General features: G+C 39.3%; 1 protein-coding gene across 1 annotated transcript in view; it reads right to left on the bottom strand.

The window, feature by feature from the left end:
- tnpo3 (transportin 3) overlaps positions 1-12,366 on the bottom strand; it is a 74,496-nt gene that overhangs the window by 60,312 nt on the left and 1,818 nt on the right. The window contains exons 2-4 of the mRNA XM_060842755.1: positions 4,587-4,787; positions 2,845-2,918; positions 1,162-1,318 (exon numbers count right to left, since the gene is read on the bottom strand). Coding sequence (XP_060698738.1) covers positions 1,162-1,318; positions 2,845-2,918; positions 4,587-4,787 — 432 coding nt within the window. The remainder of the gene's footprint in view (positions 1-1,161; positions 1,319-2,844; positions 2,919-4,586; positions 4,788-12,366) is intronic.

Below are 12,366 nucleotides of genomic sequence, written 5' to 3'. Positions count from 1 at the left end.
CAAACCACAGGCACTGAGAACAAAGGTCAAGGGTAGTATTCTTCACAAAAACATCTCTCCAAGTAATTTTTTTTTAGATTAGATTAGACTTACAGTGTGGAAACAGGCCCTTTGGCCCAACAAGTCCACACCGACCCGCCGAAGCGCAACCCACCCATACCCCTAACCTAACACTACGGGCAATTTAGCTTCGCCAATTCACCTGACCCGCACATCTTTGGACTGTGGGAGGAAACCGGAGCACCCAGAGGAAACCCACGCAGACACGGGGAGAACGTGCAAACTCCACACAGTCAGTCGCCTGAGTCGGGAATTGAACCCGGGTCCACAGGCGCTGTGAGGCAGCAGTGCTAACCACTGTGCCACCGTGCCGCCCACAAATGTATCCATCCTGGCAACTGAGGGCTCAACAGCTGCTTGTTTAATGCAAAGACTGAATCATGAACAAATATTGGAGAAGTCACAATTCTTCACTTTTCTTTCCCTTTTTGAGGAGATGTGGCAAAGAAAGGATGTGACAATAATGATGTTAAGTTCATCCAAAACATTGCTGCACGTATCTTAATTTAATTTTCATCAAATCCCAATCACCCATTATCCCACACTTTAGCTCTTGATCTTGCAACACAATTTAAAGATCTTGTTTTTTCTACATGCAATAGTATCTGTTGAAACTAATTCTCTGGCAGCAAAGGCATTACTTAAATATAAAAATATGATAGCTAAGAAGCCTTTGTATTGGATCCAGTGTTTCTTTTGGAAAAAAATGGATGCCAAGATTAATTGCAACAGATCAGATAGTGCATACAAACTAAACAGAGAACTTTACCTTGCAGGCTGAATCCCACAGGTGAAACAGCCTCACAAATTTGTTAGCTGATCTTAAACAGCATGCCAGCTGTGTTAGCACAACTGACCTCATTGGTCAGGTCAAGGAAGGTGGAAAAAATTAGGTAAAGACACGGTACGGCTTGGTTCTGATTTGCCTTTCCATTTCCCAAAATATCCCCACCCCTTTTATAGTTGAGTAGCCTCCTGATATTCACTGTCTCTGCTTCACATGACAAGATACCAGATGAGAGGAAATGGTTAGAAAAGAAAAATGAAATGTGCGCCATCTAGTCATTTCTTCCCCACTAGGTATTAACATTATGTACATACCAGCAGTGATACCACAGTGCTCGAGGAGTATGCCAGATCCTCAATTATTTCTGTGCGGCGGTTGGCTCCTATTCGAAGAGAGCGACTATGAACCTCCTCTGGAAGGACGGTCAGGATTTCCAACAGGAAAGAAAGGGATGATGGATCATTACTATACCTGAAATTGAACACATTATGGGTCATTGGCATACCTGTGATTAATGCAGACTGTCAGCTGATTTACCCAAGCACACAGAAAACGACATGGCAGCATTTTTACTCTAAACAACTTGACCGACATTTAAATTTTTCCTTCTAAACAAAATTTGAGATCTATACATAACCAATTAAAAGCATATTTCACTAGTATTATCAGCATGAAAATATATTTTGTCAGTTTGATCTCATTATGACAAAAATGCATGCTTCAAAGGAACACAGAAATTAGGAGCAGGAGTAGGCAATTCAGCCCTTCGAGCCTACTTCACAATTTAACATGATCATGGTTAATCTTTTCCTGGTTTCCACTCTACTCTCCTGCATGCTCCCCATAGCCCTTTATTCCACTTTTCATCAGAAACCAATCTATTTCTTTTTTGAATCTTGATTGATTCTGCACATGGGGCACAGAGTTTCTCATCTCAGTTTTGAACCTACTTCCTCTTACTCTATACCTATGATAGCTTGTTCTAGACTGTCTCATAAGGGGGAGCATTTGTAAAACATCCACCTTAATCAATCCTCTTTAGCATTTTACATACCTCAATCAGATCCTCCCTCATTCATCTCAACTGCAGCAAGTACAAGCCCAATCTATTCAACTGTTCCTCATAAGACAGCCATTTCATTCCTAGAATCAACCTTGTGAACCTCCTCTGAACTGCCTCCAGTGCCACCTCATCCTTCCTCAAAGCAGGAGACCAAAGTGGAACTCAATAAGGCCTCACCAGTGCCTTATATAATTGTAACACTTCTTTATTTGTACAATCCAGACCTTTTGCAATAAATGCCAAGATTCAGTTTGTATTTACTGTATGCCACACCTGCATATCCACTAACTGCAATTCATGCACAAGGACACCCTGATCCCTCTGCAATGAATCTGCTTCCTATTTAAATAATAAATTACCCTTATATTTCTCCAGCCAAAACGGATAAGCTCGCATTTATACACATTAAACTCCAAATGCAGGACTCTGGTCCATTTTCCTAGCCTATCAATATCCATCTGCAAATGCTTTATCTCAGCTCAAGCCTGCTTTCTCACCCATTTTAGTATCATCTGTGAACTGTGCATTGCTACATTCTGTACCTGCTTGCAGATCATTTTTATAAACAATAACTAGTTGAGGTCCAAGAATTGAACCCTGTTGCACTTCACTAGTTACAGTTCACATACCAGAGAAGGACCTATTTATCCCAACCCTCTACTTTCTGTCAGTCAGTCAGCCATGACATGATAAAGGAGTGTCTTATTTTGACTAGCTTATTCTCTTAATGTATATGATCCTGGAAAATTACAGGGCAGGAAGTACTGAGGTGGTGTGCAAGATGCAAAAGCTGGTTACTACCACCAACAATCTTTCTACTGAAATGCTCTGGGCTTTGAGAAGAAAACATGAGAAACCGAAAGACCGTCCTTTGCTCACTAGTATGGCGTAGCGAGGCAGATCTTCTACACGTCCCAGACCTATAGACACTTACTTTTCAGTTAGCATTTGCACACATCCTTTCCATGAGGCCATTTGCAAGGCAAGATCTGCAATCGCCAGTGCCAGCTAAAGAGAAGGGAGAAACAAATGGTGTTTCAGAAATTTTAACCTGCCATAAAACTCTCAGGGTGCTGCAATGTTTCCATCATCAGTTCTGATATAGGTCTCTGTCTGCAGCTCAATCCAACCGTAAAGTCAAGCAAAACAGCCAAGCCCAGAGTGAGGGAGAGAATTTGACAACACAATTCAACATCAAACTAAGGGTTTATACAGACTCACTCTTTGCTCGAAGTAACTCGCGTTTACTGTTGAAATTACAGAGTGTCGCGAAGTTTTATTTCCTTTGCTGAAGGAAATTGAGTAGGGACTGAGGTTCCTTAATGAAGTGCTGCAAATGTGTTGCTGGTCAAAGCACAGCAGGCCAGGCAGCATCTCAGGAATAGAGAATTCGACGTTTCGAGCATAAGCCCTTATGCTCGAAACGTCGAATTCTCTATTCCTGAGATGTTGCCTGGCCTGCTGTGCTTTGACCAGCAACACATTTGCAGCTGTGATCTCCAGCATCTGCAGACCTCATTTTTTACTCCTTAATGAAGTGATTCACACTGTGATGAGATACAATGGGTATACAGCTTCTGCAGTATTTCACCTTTTTGTTCAAATTACAATAGAGTTTTTTGCTTCTGTATCAGTACTGTTATGAAGTTTTTTTGCATTAAGTTCCTGTAAAATGTGTGGTTCAATCTGATTCTTCTTAAATCCAGCTCTTTAATTAGTTTTGGAGCATCTTAATACAACTATGATTGGAGACCTTGGTTCCAGTTCTAGTGGAACAACAGGTCTCTGAGAAACACATTCAGGTCACCATGTCCATCACAATAAGAGAGAGATTCAGCTGGTTATACAGTAATAAGCAAAATGAAGTGTAATCCTTTTCTTAATCGCAGAAACTTTGACAAAATTCAGCATTACATATCTGCTTCCCACCAACCAATATCTTTGTCCAACTGCCCGTTTTTTTACTTCTCTCAATTAAAAGCCAACAACCACATTTAAAAAGGTGGCAGCCACTTAAAAGGGGTACAATAAGAAAATCTTCAAATTAATCTTGAAAAATTTAAATTCAAATGCGATTTTTTTGGCGGAGGGGGCAGCTAATGTGAATGTCGAGTGAATAATGTTTCTTTTCAATTTCAACTTGGGATCCATGCGCTCAAAATTCTTAATCAATCAATATTCCTGTTCGTTTATCCTTCAGTTGTGTTTATTGACACAAAATGCATTCACACTCTGCACTTCTTAAAGTCACATGTGTGCATTTAAACAGGTCCATCTTTAAACTTAGGGTGACTGTGAAGAGGAGGCCAGACAGCAATGGGTAAAGAGGATGAGTGGAGTGGTCTCTTCTTTCCCCATCACTGCCCTCCCCTGTCTCTTTAACAATTGTCCAAAGTTCAAAGCCACTTCACTTACATGCAAATGCACAAATTTAAAGAAAGCATAGACTTAACATGGGTGTCAACAGATGAGGCCTTAACATAAAGTCTAAACTGACTGAATGGATAAATGGAGGTAAGGTTGCACTTTCCACATCAGTCAGTGTTTTCAGATAGATGAGGAAGAAAAGCAAGCATCAATTCTTGAGAAAGGTGACAGCCATGACACTGTCTAGTTTTGCCCCCATTAATACTTGTACTAAAGATAACTCACCAAAAAAGTTGGAGAAGAACTTACCTGTGTAACAATTACAGGCGACACATCTTTCAAGTTTTGAATGTGGGTGAGTAGCGAGTCTCGCAGAGACGCATGCGTTTCAGGTGGAAGTTCATTAAATGATGCCTGAATTTTCATCTTCATTGTCTGTGCTGCAAAATAGCAGAGTTCCACCTCTTGTTGCAACTGCAGCAACTGATCAGCAATTTCCCAGGCATACATCTGAATGGGATGGGATGGGGCGGGGGTGTGTGCGTGGGGCAAGACGGGGGAAGGGAGAGATCGGGATCATGGTAGGGGAAGGTCAGAATCGAGGGGGTGGAAGAGGGTGAGAACAGAGAAATAAATAACACTTTAAATCGAGTCATTTTATTTTTGTATCGAAAAGCTCTCAATTCAGTCAGGATCCCCCACCCCAATGCAGTTTCAGGACGTAAATAAGTTCCTAAACAGCTCCTATTTTATCCCAAAAACATTTACAACAAAATAAACTGAATTCATTTGCAGAGCTCTATTTTCACAGCAAATCACTTTAGGAAACCCATTTTTGCAATTTAACAACATCTGAACTATTGATATCAAAATTACGACATTGTGACATTAACGTATTCAAAATACAAATGGGTGTGCTACCCAAGGTAGAATCAAATGGAGTATAACCAAATATGCAGCACATACAAGTCATTATCCTTTGAAAACAATCAAGGTGTCAGCACAAGATTGCCACTCAGTCTCAACCAATATCCTGATTGACCGATCATCTCACTCCAAACAAAATGTCTTGACTGACTCTTTTACTTATTACTTTCAGTAAAGTTAATATAGCTCAAACATGACAAAAAAAATTTTAGATCTTACTGTGCAAACATTGACTGCCAAGTTTGCTACATCTATTCAATTATACACTCCAAATAATACTGCATTGATTGTAAAGGCTTCTGGAAGGTCCAGAGGTTGTGAAAAACATTAAATGTTTCTGTGTTAAATTTATTCATTAAAAACCAGCACCGTATAATTATTCCAGGACTGCATTAGTACAAAGATAATGGCTGAACCTTCTCATAATTTAAAAACTTATGAAGTTATTTTGATTAAGTTTTCAAGAAATTAGGAGGACCTGATGGGTAATGAGAACAGAGAAACAATTGCCACTGGTTGGGAAATCTAGGACAAGAGAACACAGCTTAAAGAAAAATCACAGTCAGACCACTCAGAAGTGAAGCTTAGAAACACTCTTACACAAAGGCTAGAAATGTGAACCTCACTATCACAAACAACATTTGATGATAGTTTAGGAATTGACTTGCAATCTCAAATTTAAAATTACTAAGCAAAATGTACAAAGGGGTGTAGGCCACCCACCAACCAGTCATAATCTCTCTGAATGCCAAAACACCCTCAATGCACTAAAGAGCCTTATGTTTCCAAGTTTCTACTGAACTGCTAAGAGGAAGCTTAAAATTAGTACACATGGGGTGTGACTTATGGCCCTGTGAAATTCATTCTCCTTGCACAGATTCCTTGAGGTAATGGTCAATGCTCAAACATCTACTTCAGAGGTTTCCTCACTCTCCTTTAGCCACTTCCCTCTTTTCCCATACAGGGAAGATGCTTGGACTCAACATGGGATGTAGCCATGTTAGGCTCAAAGTATCATTCCATCAGATACAGGCTGGCAAAGAGCAAAGAGTTCAGTTAATTTTAAGGAGCTGCACTGCCATGCGAAATATTCAGTCTGTAGTAAAGCATACTGACTGGAAGAGGTTCCCAAGTCAACTGTTCGGAAGCTGAATCAGTATGCTGGATAGGATGACAATGGTCCCCAGGAACCAAGATGAAGATGACCACCAGCAGACTTTTGGGGTATGCAGAATAATTTCACTCCTTTATTTTGTTGGATTCAATAGCTCTCATCACTCAATTCTTCCAACTAATCCATCTTCATTCTTTTCCACAAAATAGAAAGCACAAGAAATAATAGGGAGGAGAAACAAAAACCTTCAGCTGTTCTGCAAACTTCGTATAACAAAGAGAGGCCTCGCTCACTCTATTCCATTTAGGACCCTCCAATGGCATAAACTTGGTATACATTCATAATAGTCTGAGAATCAGAATGGAATGCAAAACAGCCACACGAAGACCAGAAGGAAACTGGAAAGGCACCTTCAAAAGGAGAAGGCTGAACTACATTATGGGCTAAATACAAGAGGTTTACTGTAAATGGTGCTTTGTCAGAAGGACCAATCTAGGCCAACCAACTTGTAAAATCAAAGCTGCAGGTAAATATAACACACAACAGATTTTCACAAGTAGCACAATGAAATATCAATATCACAAAGTAACACCACAAAGAATATTAGGCTAACAAAACCAAAACAGTTATGAAAAAGACGTTTGAGGCAAACTAGTGATTACTGTGCCTAAGAGCCAAGCAATGAGGGGTTCAAATCTCAAGATGGTCAGTTATAAAAACAAATTAATCAGTTTAAAAAAAAACGTTTTTGCTAATGGAACCTGCTTTCCTGAAGCAATCTAGAGCTCTCCCTTCATATTATGCAGTTGGCTTTTATTGCACTCAGGGCAATTGGAGGTAAATGTCACCCATACTCTTAGTGCAATTTTATTTCTGAGAATAAATATTTTAAAATTCTGACTTTACAAGGATACAACAGAAGACATCTGTAAAATCAAAGAAGTGAAATTATCTATTTTTAACCGGCTTCTCTTCAGGACATCTTTTCAAAACTCTAAAGATGTAATAGGTGCAACACTCCAACAATATCAGAAATGAGCTAGTAGAGCTGAATGACAGGATCATAAACACATTTGTGAATATCCTTTAAATGCATACTGGAATGAGGAAAAGTGGATTGGAAAAGGTAAAACAGATCTCCCACCACTAAGGGAGTAGATGGTAATCCTTCATATAACAGACTAGAACGCAATTATAGCTAGAGAGATGAATACTTGAGATGTTAATGAAGGATATCCAAGGGCTCAGGTACCAGGTCATGCTGTGGTTAATGAAAGCTACCATGAAGCTATGATTTTCTCCTGTTCAGCATATTATTGTTTTGTTGAAACCTGATATCAAAATGTTACTCCCTTTTAGGTTGGCTTAGCTGCATGACTCAATCATTGGTTAAACAAAAAGAACATGATTTCAATAGTTCAGTGATATTACATTGCAATTATTCTCCCAAAAGTGATTGCAATCAGCTGGGTTAAACAGTATTTACCACAACCAAGTTCACACTGCTGGGAAGATGATCATATTTAAAATCGTAGACAAGTTACAGCACAGAATGCTACCATTTGGCCCATCATGTCTGGCTCTCTATAAGGACAAACCATCTCAGGCTTTTGCCCTGTAGTCCTGCAAATTCTTCCTCTTCAGACAATGACCCAATTCTCTTAGGGAACTCAAAACTGAATCTGCCTCGACTACACACTCATGCAGTACACTCCAGATCCTAATTTCTTATCAGATATTTCTCATGTCACAATTACTTCCATAATTATGGTATCATGTGCAACAAGCAGATACTACACAGCATACAGGGTTGATAATCAACAGATTTTATAGCAGTCATTGGAGTTAAAATCTAACTATAGGCTTCCATTTTATTGGTCCAAAATCTCTCAATAAAATGGAGAGATTGGCATAGTGAGTCACTAAAGCACCTTTTTCATTTTGTACCCTGTCAACACCTTAAAATCCCAACATTGTTTTTGTTTCTGAAGAACAGGGTCAGGCAGACTCTTCAAAACAAAGAAAGCAAGCAAAACTGGAAAGGAATGTCAAAATGAAATTAATCACAGGGGCACTCAACATTCCAATACAATGTGTTGCATCAATCTCTTTGACACCATGACTTGTTAATTTCAATTTTCATACAGACTACAAAATTCTGTTAAAAGTAGTCCTTTGGATACCAAATGATTCATTGCTTAGTTTTCTGTTCCACACTGCCATCAACCTTCATAATCTTGCCTGCCACTTCTATTTAACAATGAAAGTCTCAAGCTCCAGACAGGGAATCATATAGCTAGAAGTGAGATTTAAAAGAGGTATACAATCAGAAATAATCCTTAGCAATTAATCAATTTAATAAGACACACCGGAATGAGTTCCAACTTACTTTACGAAAAGCAAATAAGAGAATGAACACATTCACTTATGTCACATTATGCTGGAATCTGACACCTTTCCCAATCGTAGAACATACCCTCCATACTCCCATACACATTACCTCTCACTCCCTAATCCAAACACTCCTCTTCAGCACTTCATTTCTCACATTCCATGCCGCACACTCGCCCCATAATGGAGCACACTCTTATCACAACTCCCCATACAACACACTTTACACCTAAAAGCAAAGTGTTGGAAAAAGTCAAATGTCAAGCAGCGTCTGTAGAGACAAAAACAAAGTTAACATAATGTGGATATGTCGGTGTTGGACTGGGGTGTACAAAGTTAAAGGTCACAACACCATGTTATAGTCCAACAGGTTTAATTGGAAGCACTAGCTTTCGGAGCGCTGCTCCTTCATCAGGTGGTTGCAGAGTACACAACTGTAAGACAGAATTTTTAGCAACGGTTTGCAATGTGATGTAACTGAAATTATACATTGAAAAATACCTTGATTGTTTGTTAAGTCTCTCATCTGTTAGAATGACCACGTTAGGTTCACTTCTTTCATATGTAAATCAGAAAACTTTTTTTTAAAAAGTTACATTCTCAGGTTAACTTTAACAATTGTTATTAGCCCAGAGCGCTGCTGTCTGTGCCATAATGTTTAGACTGATTCTAATCTAAAAATGAATTAACAAAATCTTACATGGATTCATGCAGTTTTTGAGCAAAGTACAATGTAACACTGCAAGTACAAATTCATCCCATAAACTTGAGTGTGTGCGCGCTGGGAGGAGATTGAGAGCGTATGTGAGATAGAGTGTATATGTGTGCGTGTATGTGTGAGAGTGAAAGGGGTCTAAGTCTGTGAAAGGGTGCATGCGGGGGTGTAGGAGTGTGTGCGTCTGTAGGAGTGCGAGACTGCGTCTGTGTGTGTGTGTGCGTGTGTGTGTGTGTGTGTATGTATGTATGTATAGGAGTGGCCAACACCTTCAACATATTATCTGGGCTGACATCAATTGTTAAAGTTAACCTGAGAATGTGAGTTTTTTAAAAAAAAAGTTATGTGATTCACATAAGAAGGAAGTGAAACTAACATGGTCATTCTAACAGATGAGAGACTTAACAGACAATCAAGATATTTTTCAATGGATAATTTCAGTTACATCACACTATAAACTTCTGCTGTAAATTCTGTGTCTTACAGTCTTCTACTCCACAACCACCTGATGAAGGAGCAGTGCTCCGAAAGCTAGTGCTTCCAATTAAACCTGTTGGACTATAACCTGGTGTTGTGAGATTTTTAAATTAACGCAAGTCCAGTATGACTCTTCTTTGGAATCTTAGGAATAGAATAAACCTTAGTCTCTTCTCAGATACAGTACTAACCAAATAACGAGCTCTTCTTGCCAAAACAGAATAAAAATCAATTGCTGAAGCAGTAAAAGTTTACGCAAAACAAAGAACATCTTATTCCCTTCCTACCTTAACTTCCATTCTCTATTGGATGTTCATAAAGTGCCAAGTCTCACTAAGTAGCGCATAAAACTAGCCAACTATGAAAGGCCGAGCTGAATGAATTAATGAGAATGCTGTCACAGGAAGTTCTTAATTAAGCTGAAGCCAAGGCTGACAATTACAGAATGTAAATTGCAGGTTTTGGTTTAATGCCAACTAAAAACTAAATTAAATACATAGAAAATATTTAGACTTTCTTAACCAACAACTGCACACAATCAGTTCTCCCACTTACCTGACCATTCTACTTTATGCAAAATACAGCCCAACATTCCCTTTTGCATTATCCCGCTTTAAAACATGGGTTGATACATAATGAGTGACATATAAAATTGTGTTGTACCTTCAAACATTCCCATGGCAGGGACAACATACATTGGAGTGGGTAAAGCTCTCTCTATACTGTCCCAAACACATGCAATAATGTACAGCAAGACACATAACAGTCCTGATGAAGGGCTCTGGCCCGAAACGTCGAATTTCCTGTTCCTAGGATGCTGCCTAACCTGCTGTGCTTTAACCAGCAACACATTTTCAGCACATAAGATACACAGGCAACACAATTCAATAGACTAAAACACCTCCAAACTGAGTAATCAATTTTACTATGTTGCAACATTATGCAGTATATTTCTATGTTTTAACATGTTAAAAAAAATCTCGATGTATCATTACGCCCTCTTCATGATATCAAATCAGCCTGGGTCAATACAAAATGCTTCTTTACATATGTAAATTTAGAAGGTCAATGAAATAAAAACAAAGTACTGGAGAAACTCTGGTAGCATCTGTAGAGAAAGAAACAGGGTTTACATTTCACATCCAAAGAGCCATCTTCAGAACTGTCTTTCTCAGAAGGTACAATTGAACTAAAAAAGTAGTCTTTTTTGTTCAAAGTTAATTTACATAACCATTACACTTCAGTAAAGTCATAGTAAGTATGCTATACGAAAAGCAGTGTCAATGAGACCAGGCTGGTCATGCTAGTTCTTACCTTTTCAAAGTTCTGATTTGAACAAGTCCAATTCTTATGATGAACATGGCAACAAATTAGCAAGTCATTGGAAAATCTCAATTTTCAAGACTTGTGGGTGTGCACATTACAGTTTCATTAATGACAAGGGATCAATTCTCTCTCCTCGAGCCTGTCAAACCTTTAATTTCCTGTGGCATTCTGCCCAGGTCCCTTCAATTTCATCCACACCCCTGCCCGAAAACCAATACCCACTCAGCATACATGATGGCAAGGATCACAGGCTGGATTAGGATCTATTTATTCCCTCCCCGAGCCACAGCCAGGGCCATCTGCAGTGATCCTAAAAGAGGTGATCCTGACAGACATTCCAAAAACAGTTCAGTTACATTTCACTTGCAAGCAAATAGAGATAGGAAAACTAGTAACACCATTATTAGCATGTAAAATTCCTATAAACACCTCCGCTGTGGAGAAATTCTTTCCTTAGAAGACAAAAACAACTCTTACACAAACGGTGAAGAGAAATTATGTCTCAACTTCAAAATTCATCCAAGCAAAGGCAAGTTAAAGTAAATCCTTTACTGTATTGAAATGTGAAGTGCTGAGAATTTGCTCAAATTACACATCTTGCAATGTAATGTTCAACTCTCAAACTCACGATAAACTGCATTAAACTGTATGAACATGTAACAGGAAAGACTTATCAAATATTTTTTATACTTACTTTTGACTAACCTATCTTTTCTTTGCTTTAACATTGAATTTTTCATGACACAGCATCTAAAAGTGATTCAGCACCAATAAAATAACACTAAAGTCTAGTCACCTCGTAAAGTAGGGAAATGCAGGAACCAATTTGTGCACAGAAAGCTGCAACAAGGAGCGGCTAGTACTGCTGCCTCACAGCGTCAGGGACCCAGGTTCAATTCCCACCTCAGGCAACTGTCTGTGCGGAGTGTGCACATTCTCCCCGTGTCTGCGTGGGTTTCCTCCAGGTGCTCCGGTTTCCTCCCACAGTCCAAAGATGTGCAGTTCAGGTGAATTGGTCATGCTAAGTTGCCTGTAGTGTTAGGTGCATTAGTCAGGTGTGAATGTAGGGGAATGGGTCTGTGTGGGTTGCTCTTTAGAGGGTGGGTGTGGATTTGTTGGGCTGAAGGGCCTGTTTCCAC

The sequence above is a fragment of the Hemiscyllium ocellatum genome, chromosome 23 (genome assembly GCF_020745735.1).
Source record: "Hemiscyllium ocellatum isolate sHemOce1 chromosome 23, sHemOce1.pat.X.cur, whole genome shotgun sequence".
NCBI classification, from domain to species: domain Eukaryota; kingdom Metazoa; phylum Chordata; class Chondrichthyes; order Orectolobiformes; family Hemiscylliidae; genus Hemiscyllium; species Hemiscyllium ocellatum.
Note: the sequence above shows the minus strand (reverse complement) of the source record. Positions and strands in the feature narration are given on the sequence as shown.